Raw genomic sequence first — 12,318 nt, 5'->3', positions numbered from 1 at the left:
CCGCTCTTCGCCCAGCCTCCGCCGCCCCCCCCCCCGTCGAGCTCACCTTGCCACGTTCACGCCCGTGCCCACCCTCGCCAGCACACGCGCTCATACCCGCGTCGGGCACACTCCGCCACCTCCAGGCACACCCTAGGATTCCTCCACTCGTCGTGGAGCAGCACCAGGCTCGGCCTTGTCTCCCCCGCCACCGGCCTCCGTTCACACGCGCCCCTACACACACACACAAACCACACACACACACACTCACCACCACCACACACCCGCGCACCCAGTCACTCCCCCTCGCACGCCCTCTCCCCGGGCACCCTCCCGCGGCCAGGCTCCGGGTCCTCCTCCTCTCCTCCTCTGTTGCCGGGCGGCCGGGCGCTCTCCGGCGGGGCCTGGGGCCGCTTGGCCGGCGGGGTTCAGAGGGAGCCGAGGGCGCAGCCTCGCTGCCTCAAGCGGACTCCGCTCTCCGCCCCGCCCGCGCCGCGCCCCCACAGCCTCCTCGGGAGAGGGGCCTGAGGAGAGAGTCCTCGGCCGGCCCAGCTCCTTCCTCTCCGCGCGGCGCCGGCGGTGGCGGCGGCGGGGGCAGGGAGCGAACGAGGGAGCTCGGGAGCCTGCGAGCAGAGTGGCGAGGCGGGGAGGGGACGCGCTGCTGCGCGGGGCTGGAGCGGCGGCGGCGGCGGCGGCGGCGGCGGCGGCGAGGGAGGGAGGGAGGGCCCCACGGACGGACGGACGCACGAACCGACCGAGCGAGGGAGGGCACGAGCAAGACTTCGCCGGTGAGGAGGAGCCGTGCGAGCGGCAGCTGCTGGGCGCTTCCCCGCGCGCCTGGGCGCTCGGCGCCTCCGCAGCTCCCAGCTCGCAGCCGCGGCTCCCTCGCGCGCACGGAGCGTGGGGCCTGGGACTGCCTTCGCCGAAGGTAAGAAGGATACGACCGAGCTTTCTGGAGCCGGCAAGTGAGAGGAGCGCGGCTCCCACGCCTGTTGCTCCAGCTGCCCACGCGGCACCCTCCCACTCCCGCGCCCGGGTGGGTGGGCGCTGGGGCGCCGGAAGGATTGGGGGTGGGGCCGAGGCCGTGGGGTGCAAGCAACCTGCCCGGGGGCGTCGGTTCGCTCCGGCCTGGGGAGCTACCTCCGGGCGACGGCGACGAGGCGCGGAGAGGTTGGTGGGGGTGTGAACCCTTGCCCTCTTTGCATTGGCCTGCCTGGCCTTGGGGGTGCCTGCTCCTGGGTCCCCGGCTCCGTTGCAGGTGGCGGCGGCTGGCTCTGGCCGGGCTCTTAGGGAAAGGATGAGAGAAATGGCTGAGTGAAAGGAAGCCGGGGGCGGTTTGGGGCGCTTCGCAAAGTTCTCCAGCCCGGTGAACCGGCCGTGTGTCTCCCAGAGGCTGGGGTGCCTGCGGTCCTACCCCACACAGCGTGCACGCCTCCGGCTTTGGAGGAAGATTTCCAAGTGACCCCCGTGGCCGTGTTGGCCCTGGGAAGGGGGTCCCAGGACTTAACTTTGCCAGGTGTTCCCACAGCGGGCAGAAGGGGCAGGGCAGAGAAGTTGTCTGGAATCAACTAAATTCCGGCATTTGCTTGGTTGTGGACCTTGGAGGTGCAACGTGGAGGTCCACGATGTTCTCTGCCTTTCACAGGGGGGAGTCCTGATGAAAAGTCAGCAACAGACTGAGGTTCCAGACCCCGGTATCTAAGAGCAGAGAAACGGTGCTGCGTTTCCTAGGAGAGCATGCAGCGTGAACTTTATCAGGGTCCCTCACACAAGGTGCTATTGGTAAAGCAAGCCTGCGTGGCTGCATTGTACGTGAAAGTCCGTGATGGTTTCATGTTTTCCTTCTTTACAGTGATTTCAAGGGAGTCTGGGTGTTTGATGTCGTGGCAAGGGCCCCTGGGCGTGTGTGAATTCCAAGCCAGGCATGTGTACGTTTCCCATGTGGAAGTACTGGTGGCCAGGAGGGGAATTTTCCTTGCCACTTTTGAATACAAGACCCAGCTACTCAGGCGACCTCCAAGAAGACTAGCAGCTTGTACCCTTTTACTGCTAAGGAGTTCGGGAAAGTGCCCAGGCCAACCTAAGAGTGGCAGTGTGGGAGAAGAGGGTGTGTGTGTGTGTGTGTGTGTGTGAAGGCTAGTGTTCGCGGATCCCCACCTTGGTTATTTCTGCTCATTTTATGCCTGCCTGTCCAAGTGAACACAAAAGCCCCCTGGGGCATGAGACACCTCCCTCCTCCAGCCCCAGACCAGCCCCATTCTGGGATAAGGGATGACAGTTGAGCTTGTGGAAAGTAAGTTTCCAGAAACTCTCCCCTGGGGTCTTCCCAGTGGGATATTGGGGAGGTAACATTTTGGCTGCCTTGTGTCCTTGCTCAGGTTAAGTGTCAAAGCCCAGGACAAGCTGCCTGGTCACTACGCCTGTGTTTTGGCTGTCTGCCTCTCCAACAGAAGCTGTTTAATGGGGACAGTTGACTTTCCGCAGCAGAAGCCAAGCATGTTCCCAGTTTCCAGGGTTTTTTCGCCTGTGTCATTTCAGAGCTCACCTGTCTTGCACATCTCCTCCTCAGCTTCCCCCCCCCCCACCGTTGTTCCCTCTGTCAAACTCTTCTGCCAAAAACAAAAATAGCTTCTGATTTTTTCATTTGTAAGGCGTCCACGTCCTAGTAAAACCTTGGCATTTGAGGCATGTGCGGTGCCATTGGCTGGAAATGGGGTCGCACTGTTGTGGCTGGTACAGGAATTCACAGTTAGGCCAGCTCCGGGAGGTGTCAGTGCCTGGCAGAGGCGAGTGCTGTGACAGGAGTCATGGATAAGCCCTACTTGCACCAAGTCAGGCCTGTGTGATGATGTAGTGGGTGTGGTCCCGATGTATCCTGGGGCATGAAACCCCCTTTGAACTCCAGGTGTTCATGCACAGCGATGGGACAGTTGCTTCCTTTGGGGTACATTGTACAAAGGAGACAGGTTCTGAGCCTCTGGAGGCAACCTGGTGCTTGCCTGGCCTTCTTTAAAGAGGTTGTCCTGGATTGATGTGTGAGGTAAAGGCTTGGCTTTGGGACCAGAGAACTTTATGATAAAGAAGATTATTTTGGCTTTCTCCTTGCACTCTAAACAGTTCCTCTGACAGTCCTTTGTAAAGCACTCACAGCCCTTGGAGAGGAGGAGATTGGTTCAGGTTGGGGCGGGGGGAGCAGGGAAGGGTATGGGCTCAGCAGGGGTTAGGTATGATACTGAGTTTGGGGAATCAGGGTGGAGCAGCATGGAAGAATGAGAGGGGAAGGGAGCCCTCCTGTCGGGGTGCAAGGTGCCCATTGAGTTAGCAGTCTCCTGCTCTTTGCCCCTGGCTGTGTGACTCTGGGCTCCATTCTGGGACACTGGCTCAGGAGTCCAAGGTCCACTCATGGAGCCTGGCTCCCTTTTTCTCCAGGGCAGGATAAGCAGGAGTTCTGGGGCTTGCATTGTCCTGGGCTCCAAGTGAGACTGATTACTTGCTTGAGTCTGAAACTCCCCGAACTCCCCATGCTGAGATGAGGCTCAGGCTGCCTCCATGCCCAGAGCAGCCAGCCCAGATACTCCCCACTCTGTAGGGGCAGCTGTCATGACCAGGTCTCCATGAGAAGTGAGTGATAATTTCCATGTCCCGGATCCAGCAAAGTCAGGGATTATTGAAACCACGGGGTCCCTTGTTGCTTTCTCCCTCACTTTACAGATGAGGAGATGAGGGTCCCAAGGGTGACAGTGCCTTGCTTTCACCAGTTCAGGATGGCAAGGCCTTCTAAACCCTTTCCCCAGGCTTCCCTGGGGAAGGTACGGAAGGGGAAACTGCAGCTGGCTCTCTTGGGTCTGGGACATCTGTACTTGGCTATACCGAGATCTAGAAAGCCAGTTGGCAGAGAGACAATCAATGGTAAATCTGAAGCTGCTATATCCATGGAAGGTACCCACTTGGTAGGAAGCTCTCAGAGTCCCCATCTCCTTATCTGTAACCTGCTTGCCAGAATGTACCCCCTCACAGGAATCTTACAGAAATGCATTCAGTGTTGCATGTAAGAGTGCCTAGGACTGTGCTCGAAGGGTTGTCAGTGCTTAATGAACATCAGCTAAGCCCAAGTTGCAATTGCTGGTGACAGATGTTCAACTTGGGAGCTTGTTCTCCCAAGTTCCCTTGCCCCTTAGAAATTCTAGTTAAGTGTGTGCTGGGAGACTATAAGGTCTCTGGGTTCTAAAGAAAGCATAACTAGCTCTAATGGTAAATTCCTTAAAGAAAAGTATAACATGCAAGATGTATTCTAAATGCCATGGACGGCTGGCTCCCGTTCTTTCCCTTGGTTCTTAAAATCAAGAGTTTATCTACACTGTTTTTAATACCCGGAGTAGCGACACTTTCAGATGCTATTGCCATTGTTTTCTCATCTTCCTCAACAGGTTCTTTTATTAGGAAACAGAGGAATCTGTTTTTTATTTTTTTAAAAAGCTGCAAAAGGGGAACACTGAGGCAGAGAGTGACTCTTGAGAAAACTGATCCCAGAGTGTAAAGAGGCAGAAGCAGACTCTTAGAAGGAATTCTCCAGATTCAGATAGGCCTTTGGAGCGATAAAGCTCCCCTTGGACGGCTCCAGAAATCTGTGAGCTTCGATTCCAGATGATGGGATGCAGGTGATGCTCTCAAACCTGGGGTTCCTGTTTGGAGCACTTGCTGGCAAGATACTCTGAACTACCTCTGGGGTCATGAGACAGAAGCTGAGTGTCATGGCCTTTGCTCCTGGAGAGCTTAGAGTGGGGCACAGACAAGCCAGAGAGTGGCTGGTGGCATTCCAGAATCCTCACTGAGAGTGCCTGGGCTTGCACCTTAAGAGATGACTTAAAAGACACTCTGAAGAACATTGTCACATTGCTTCCTGCTGCATGTTCCTCGCCTGCAAAAGCCAGGATGCCAATGGTCTCAATGTCGAGTCTATGGCAACGTTCCACGAAGCCCGCAGCTCCAGGCCCGACACACCGTCAGCCCTCCTTGAGCTGCCTGCTATGGAAAAAGCCCTGCTCGGCCACTTTGGAGCTGTCAGATGGTTATGCTTCAGAAACCCTCATTTTTCCTAATCTACAAAATGGGGCAGGTGTGGCACTCCTCCCCCTAGGGTTGTGGTGAGAGTTGAATGAGATAATCTTTGAGAGACAGTGTCATGCCATGCAGAGTAAGTGTTAGCCAGTATTACTGACTAAAGCATCTGGCCAGAGGAGAGGGTGGCAGGGGCTTCAGCAAAGAAAAAGCCCATAGGAAGAGGCAGTCTCACAGTAGGGAGAGGAAAAGGTATGCCTAGACAGGAAACTCTAGCAGGAAAGATCAAAAGGAAGCACAGGCCCAATAGAAGGAGGAATGGCCCAGAGATAGCCATCCTCAGGGTCATCTGTGAACCAGTCACTGGCCTTGTTTCTGGAGGTCAGGATGAATGCATGGGCTCCTGAGCTGGCATGTTAAACCAGGATCCATTTGTGGATCAAGGAGTTTGGATTTTGTGTTGTAGGCAGTGGGGTGAAGCACAACCTGAATCTCTTTCAAGGAAATTATTCTGAGCAGAAAGGGCTTCAGGCCAGGCAATAAAGAGAAAGTGGGTGGGGGTGAGAGCAGAGGCTAAGAAGGCCAATGAGAAAGAAGCCTGGGTCCTCATGGAGACATGTAGAGTGACTATTGCCTATTCAGCAGCTATTGGGATGGAACAGTGACAAGGGTGATCCGCTGACAGGGCTGAGGTTAGGGATGCTGTGAGCTGAGGATGAAGACCAGCTTTTTGTAAGCAAGTAGCTTCTGTTTAAGCCTGTCTGGTTTCAGAGGTGTCCAGATGGAAAAGTCCAGTGACAGCTCAGGAATGAGAGGAGGCAGAGATCTGGAACCTCTAGGAGAGAAGGAGGGCAGGAAAAGGTGAAGCAGGGTTACAGGGTGAAGTGAAGCTCAAATCCTGTTACAAGTCATTGTGTCATGGGGTGGGAGGAGGGTAAAGGGAAGAAGGGAGGGGAACTCCAAGACTCACCTTACACCTTGTCTATTTAAATCCAGACTCAGACCAGCAGGATTCCAGAGGATCCCAAGTAAATCCTCAGTTTGGATTTATTCTGTGTGATCCATTTAAGATGAGTGGAAAGGAATGTGCCAGCCCCAAACCATTTCCCCTTGCTGCTGTGTGTGTTTCTGTGTTGCCTTATGCCTTCCCACAGATGGTACACATTTGGGGATGGGGATTGCAGAGTCATTTCTCTACCACATTTCAAAAGCTGCATGGGGAAAGGAACTCTGCTCCTCAAAGCCAAGTGCCCTCATTGACCATGGGGAAGGGTGGACGCGGTGTGGGTCAGGGAGCTGAACGGGAAGGGACAAGATCGCCCAGCTCTGGAGGAATTTCCCAGGGTGGAGTTGGGACCAGGTGAGAGAGGCTGATGTGGCCAGAAGTATTGTTGCATGACAAGAGGGAGCTGGGAATGGTGGGCAGACGGAAGCTACAGGCAAGGACTCCAAGGATGGCAGTGAACGCGGCTTGATTTCCATTAGAGGAGGGGGAGACAAAGCATGGGAAGCAAGTGAATCAAGAATCCAAGACCTCCTTCACGGGTGGGAGGAGACCTTTCCAGCCTCATGTTCAGAGCCTGCTTTCCCGCCATGACTCTGACAGGTGCACTTGACCACAGGTTCCTGGGAGCAGGGAGCAGGGGCAAATATCCTCCAGGGACAGCCTTTCCTGTGGGAACTGGGGATGGAGCTTCACAAAGCCCTGAGCTACCCGTGGTCACCTGTCATCTCTGAGAATGTTCCAGACAAGGGCACACTTCTTCCCCTCCAGGGAGAAATGGGAAGAATGTACTCACCTGCTCTCCCTCCTTCACATCCCACTTCCTTCCTGATTACCCTGGTGGATGAAGAGTGAAATAAAAATTAGCATGTTTACCCCACTTTTAAATTCGTTTAATGAGAACTCATTTCCCCTCTCCCAATTTAAATTCGTAATAACGCCATAACCTTTCGGAGTTATGATTACCGGTGTCTCTGCCTGCGAGAAAGGCGCTCCCTCCACATGCTCCTGAGTCCTCTCTGGAACTTGACAATTTGTCAGGCTGTCAGCAACATCTGGCAGTCCCGCCCCACTCCCTTGCCACATGCCAGGTGCCCTCCCCATGTGTGGGGAGGACCCAGAAGAATCGGGCACCTCTCTGTGGTGGTGGTGGTAATTTTGCGAGCTCGGCCCGTACTCACCTTGGGCACTCTCGCTGTGTCCCTTTCACGCAAGACCCCTTGCCTGTGCTATGCAGCTACCCAGGGTGTATCCCCAAGGGACTCACCCCCTTTCTCTGATCTCTCTTCCCTCCCCGCAGGGCTCCCTGGATTGACTCCAAGCTGGTGTGGCCAGCGTCTGAGCACTTGCCAGTGGTGGCAGCGGCAGCTGAAGAGCTGGAGTCAGCATGGCAGCCGGCGTCGCGGCCTGGCTGCCCTTTGCCCGGGCTGCAGCCATCGGGTGGATGCCGGTGGCCAACTGTCCCATGCCCCTGGCCCCAGCTGACAAGAGCAAGCGGCAGGATGAGCTGATCGTGCTCAACGTGAGCGGGCGCCGCTTTCAGACATGGAGGACCACGCTGGAGCGCTACCCAGACACGCTGCTGGGCAGCACGGAGAAGGAGTTCTTCTTCAACGAGGACACTAAGGAGTACTTCTTTGACCGGGACCCCGAGGTCTTCCGCTGTGTGCTCAACTTCTACCGCACTGGCAAGCTGCACTACCCGCGCTATGAGTGCATCTCAGCCTATGACGACGAGCTGGCCTTCTACGGCATCCTGCCGGAGATCATCGGTGACTGCTGCTACGAGGAGTACAAGGACCGCAAGCGGGAGAATGCCGAGCGGCTCATGGACGACAATGACTCAGAGAACAACCAGGAGGCCATGCCCTCACTCAGCTTCCGCCAGACCATGTGGCGCGCCTTCGAGAACCCCCACACCAGCACACTGGCCCTGGTCTTCTACTACGTCACAGGCTTCTTCATTGCCGTCTCAGTCATCACCAATGTGGTAGAGACGGTGCCATGCGGCACGGTGCCCGGTAGCAAGGAGCTGCCATGCGGGGAGCGCTACTCGGTGGCTTTCTTCTGCCTGGACACGGCCTGTGTCATGATCTTCACCGTGGAGTACCTGCTGCGGCTCTTTGCTGCCCCCAGCCGCTACCGCTTTATCCGCAGCGTCATGAGCATCATCGATGTGGTGGCCATCATGCCCTACTACATTGGCCTGGTTATGACCAACAATGAGGACGTATCAGGCGCCTTCGTCACGCTGCGCGTCTTTCGGGTCTTCCGCATCTTCAAGTTCTCCCGCCACTCGCAGGGCCTGCGGATCCTGGGCTACACCCTCAAGAGCTGTGCCTCCGAGCTCGGCTTTCTCCTCTTCTCCCTCACCATGGCCATCATCATCTTTGCCACTGTGATGTTTTATGCTGAGAAGGGCTCCTCCGCCAGCAAGTTCACAAGCATCCCTGCTTCTTTTTGGTACACCATTGTCACCATGACCACACTGGGGTAAGTCAGCCACTGCTTTTGCTACTGCCACTGGAGCTGGACTCCAGGGGACTGTGGTTGAACTGTGGGGAGGAAAAGGAAGGGGAACCTGCATAGGCGATGGCGAGATTGTCGGAGACAGGAACAGTGCAGGAGCCGCTGTTAGGAATTACTAGGTTGTTGTGAATAGAAGTTTTCTCCTGAATGGGAACATGGATTTTATAGAACTTGGACAGTTGTTGACGCTGCTTGTGAGTGTGGTGGTATCCAGGGAGGGAGGTGGCAGTGTGACCACGTGCGTCTCTGTGTCCCAAGATAACCATCGGAGGGAGACAGTGCGACAGGTGGAGGGGAAGAGGACTGTTGGGGTGAAGGGACAGGGCTGTAAGGACCAGGAGAATTACTCTGTGGGGTGCTTCCCTTGTGTCTCCTCCATGGTACACCTGCAAGATGTCTCCTCTTTGGTCTTTTTTTCTCTACTGCCACAGAGGCTCATGGGTTCCACAGTTCTGAACAGGTTCTCTTGGCAAAGCAAGGCCCCTGGCTGGTTGGTTCTCACCGAAGAAGGAGCGGGCTTGCTTTCTCAACCTAAGTTAAGGTGGCTCCAAGACCTGGCCATTGAGATGATCAATCAGTCAGTCTGAGTACCACTGAGTGCCACCTGAGCAGCAGTTGGCAGCAGAGCAGACTACAGGTGCGTGGAAGGATTGTGGGGGACGTGGCCCTAGCCCTCGGTCCAAGATCCCCTCTCCAGACTTAACCGCGTGGCACCAGCATGGAAGGCTTTCCATCAGAGGCAGGGGGCTTGTGAAGGATATTGCCATCTTCTCCCTAACAGGATTAGGGCCCATCAAGGCAGCTTTATGGAGACATAGATTTCCTCGGGCTGGCTGCTTCTTCAGCCCTCAGGAGCCCTGGCGGCTGATGGGAAACCCTCTGCTGTTCATCGGCTGGGCCTGTGTTTGCTTAGGCCAGGAAGCATTACATTGCTGATGGAGAATTCATGAAGCTTTTTATTTGGTCTTTGACAATTTGGTTGGTGGCATCCTCATGATTGGATTTTGCCCTGGCTGAAACCCAGTGCTGGAGATGGTGGCGGTAGTAGTTTTTCTTTCCATGATGCTGTGCTGTGTGCTTATTGGTAATGACTGAGCAGGTGACAGAACCCTTTAAAATGATGACATTTGTCATTCAGCCACAAAGGAGGGGGAGGACAGAGCAAGGAGTGTCCTCATCCATTTCTGAAGGCATCCTCACCCTCCCTCCCACTCCAACACACGGACACACACACTTCAAGTAGCTGCTCATTTAGAGTAGGGGGGCTGCAATTTTGACTCCTCAGTCCCTTCAGGTACTGCTTGGAGGGGCTCACAATGCCAGAGGGACATCTTGGCTGCTGTGGAGGTAAAAGCAGGGCGTACTGATGGGTGTCAGAATTATACTTATCAGCTCAGGGGAGATCAATGGGAACCTCACTGGCCTCCTGCCCATTACTTGTTATTATTGGTAAAATGGCATATGGGTGTTTACCATGTGTCAGGCGACATGCTAAGTACCTTGCATATGCTACCTCTTTAAGTCTTCACAACAGTCCTACAAGGTAAGAAGTCTGTACCCTTTAAATGTGCAGAAATCAAGGCTCAGAGAGGTTAGGCACATTTCTTGTCATTGCACAGCTGATAAGAGGCACAGCCTACTTTCAGCTACCAGGCTGGCTGCCTCTGGTGTCCTTTCTCCTCTCCTTTTGCCACTGCACATGGTCCCATACCTTCAGGAATCCTAATAGAAATCAGACCTTCAGGGTTATTACTTTGTTTTATTATGGCCTTGTGGTTTGATGTCCTACTCTGCTCGTTTTGCTAGTCAAGAAAGCCGCTACCCAGCAAGTACTTCATGCTAGGCACATAGGGTTTTGCAAATAAAACATTTCCGTATGACAGTTCAAGATAACCACTTTTGAAGCAGCTGCTCTTCTATCCAAATTCTGTTTCACTGCTGCTAGCAAAACTGCCCCCTTTCCTTTGGCATTCACCCAAGATGCAAATCTGACATCCAGGTACAGTTGGTCTTGACCTCAAGCCCACCTTGTTGGAGATGGGTGGCAGGCAGGGCTGTGCTGGCAAGTTGAGGCAGTGAGGAAGGAAAGGCAGATTACATTGGGGAGAAGTCCTGCTGCCCCTGACCACAACCAGGAGTCCCCCACTGCACACTAGACCATGAGCAAGTTTGTCAGAGGACCTCTAGGAAGAGGACCAAGTGGGTGAGAAAGTGAATGGCATCTTCCTTCATCTTATGGAAGTACCAGGGAAGCAAGTAGCCTTTCTCTTCCCTCCCGACCTGGCTGGGGTGGCTCAGTGTCAGATCAGGCTACTCTGACTTTGTCCTGAGCTGGCAGTTGGCAACATTAGCAGGCTCGCTGCTTGGCTCTCTGGAGCAGGTGCTTGGAAAAATGCTGCTTAATGGATGGGTCAGCGTAAATGGGGTGCATTCTCCATTTGCTTGGCCTGCTGCTGCTCTTGCTCTCTTCTAGATATGCCCTCTCTTGGGGTTGGATCTAGGGTTTGAGCCTGCAATACTGCTCTCCCCACTCTGCCCCTCCCAGCCCTTGTGTTCTGCCTTAGCTCTAGCTTCTCTGAGGAGAGAAGTGAGTGGCTTTGATTTGGTGTCTGTTTCAGGCATACCCTACAGCACTGTGGGAACCTCTTGTGCTGCAGATCTCAGAGGCCTGACCCTGGAAAATTCTCCCTCTGCCCTGCCTGGGTCCTGTCCTGGCCACACCCCTGGGGCTCATCGGAGACTTGTTTATGCATTTCAGGCAGCCCCGTGTTTTCTCCTACTGCATGCTGGCATTTGAGACACCATTCAGTGGCCTGCATCAGCTCACTGTGGACTCCCACCCCTTTCTCTCTGCAGACCTTCCCTGCCCTGTTCCTTCCCTGAATTCCCATTTCCAGTGCATGGGAGAGGTTGCCCTCCACTCTTTGGCAGAGCAACACTGGCTGGCATGCCAAGAGCCCATGCGCCCTTTTCTTGGCTCTGGCTGCTGTCTCTGCTTTCCTAGCACCTTGTCGATGAGTTACTCAGGTGTCCCCTCTAGCAAGGGATCTCCCAGAGCCAATTATTACCGTTTATTTAATATCTCAAAATACCTTAAGCATGAAAGAATGTGAACAGCCCAACCGCCGGCAGGGCTGCTGGAGGATGGTTTTCCCGAACATTCTCCTATGCTGGTTGGATCCCGTGCTAGCTGCCCAGGTTCCCCAGGTGCCCCATTGACGATTGTGTTCCCAAATGCACCATTCAGGATTAATTCGTGTGCTCATAATTGGTGCTATAAATAAAATAAATCCTCAATTATCTCAGTTAACAAAGGGAAGGGATATCAGAATTTCCAATATTAAATAACACTACCAGAACTAGTTTGGGAAATGTACTCTATGATGCCAATTTCTCAGAGCAGATATTCCCACGTGATTTTGCTTGACTTTGTCCAGCGTCATGGGGGTACCCAACTCAGGGACAAATAGGACCCCAGGCCTGGCTACAAAGTAGATATCCCTTAATGGCTCAGAGAGAGAGAGAGAACTGGGCATGGGAAAGGCAGAGTAGAGGTGGCCGTTTCTGCTGAGAGAGCTGCCCACTGCCATGTTGGGCACAGGATTGTGACCAGCAGACTATCTGTCACCTTGTGCTCTGAGATGAGAATGTGACTGAGTCCCAAAATTACTTTAACAAAAGCAGAATTGATTTTTACTTCTTGCAAAGCATAAAGAAGCAGCCTCCAAGTAATTTACATTTCCTTTTAA

At 54.3% G+C, this 12,318-nt stretch overlaps 1 protein-coding gene across 2 annotated transcripts in view; it reads left to right on the top strand.

Moving 5' to 3' along the window:
- Positions 1-750: 750 nt before the first annotated feature.
- The window catches only part of KCND3 (potassium voltage-gated channel subfamily D member 3), a 204,366-nt gene continuing 192,798 nt past the window's right edge, over positions 751-12,318 (top strand). For both annotated transcript variants that reach the window (XM_040998494.1, XM_040998493.1), the window contains exons 1-2: positions 751-907; positions 7,341-8,533. In XM_040998494.1, the coding sequence (XP_040854428.1) occupies positions 7,428-8,533 (1,106 nt within the window). In that variant the 5' untranslated portion in view covers positions 751-907; positions 7,341-7,427. The remainder of the gene's footprint in view (positions 908-7,340; positions 8,534-12,318) is intronic.

Source organism: Ochotona curzoniae, unplaced genomic scaffold (genome assembly GCF_017591425.1).
Source record: "Ochotona curzoniae isolate NIBS_2020 unplaced genomic scaffold, NIBS_Ocur_1.0 scaffold_1037, whole genome shotgun sequence".
Lineage (NCBI taxonomy): Eukaryota > Metazoa > Chordata > Mammalia > Lagomorpha > Ochotonidae > Ochotona > Ochotona curzoniae.
The sequence above is the reverse complement of the archived record's forward strand: the minus strand, read 5'-3'. Positions and strand labels throughout refer to the sequence as shown.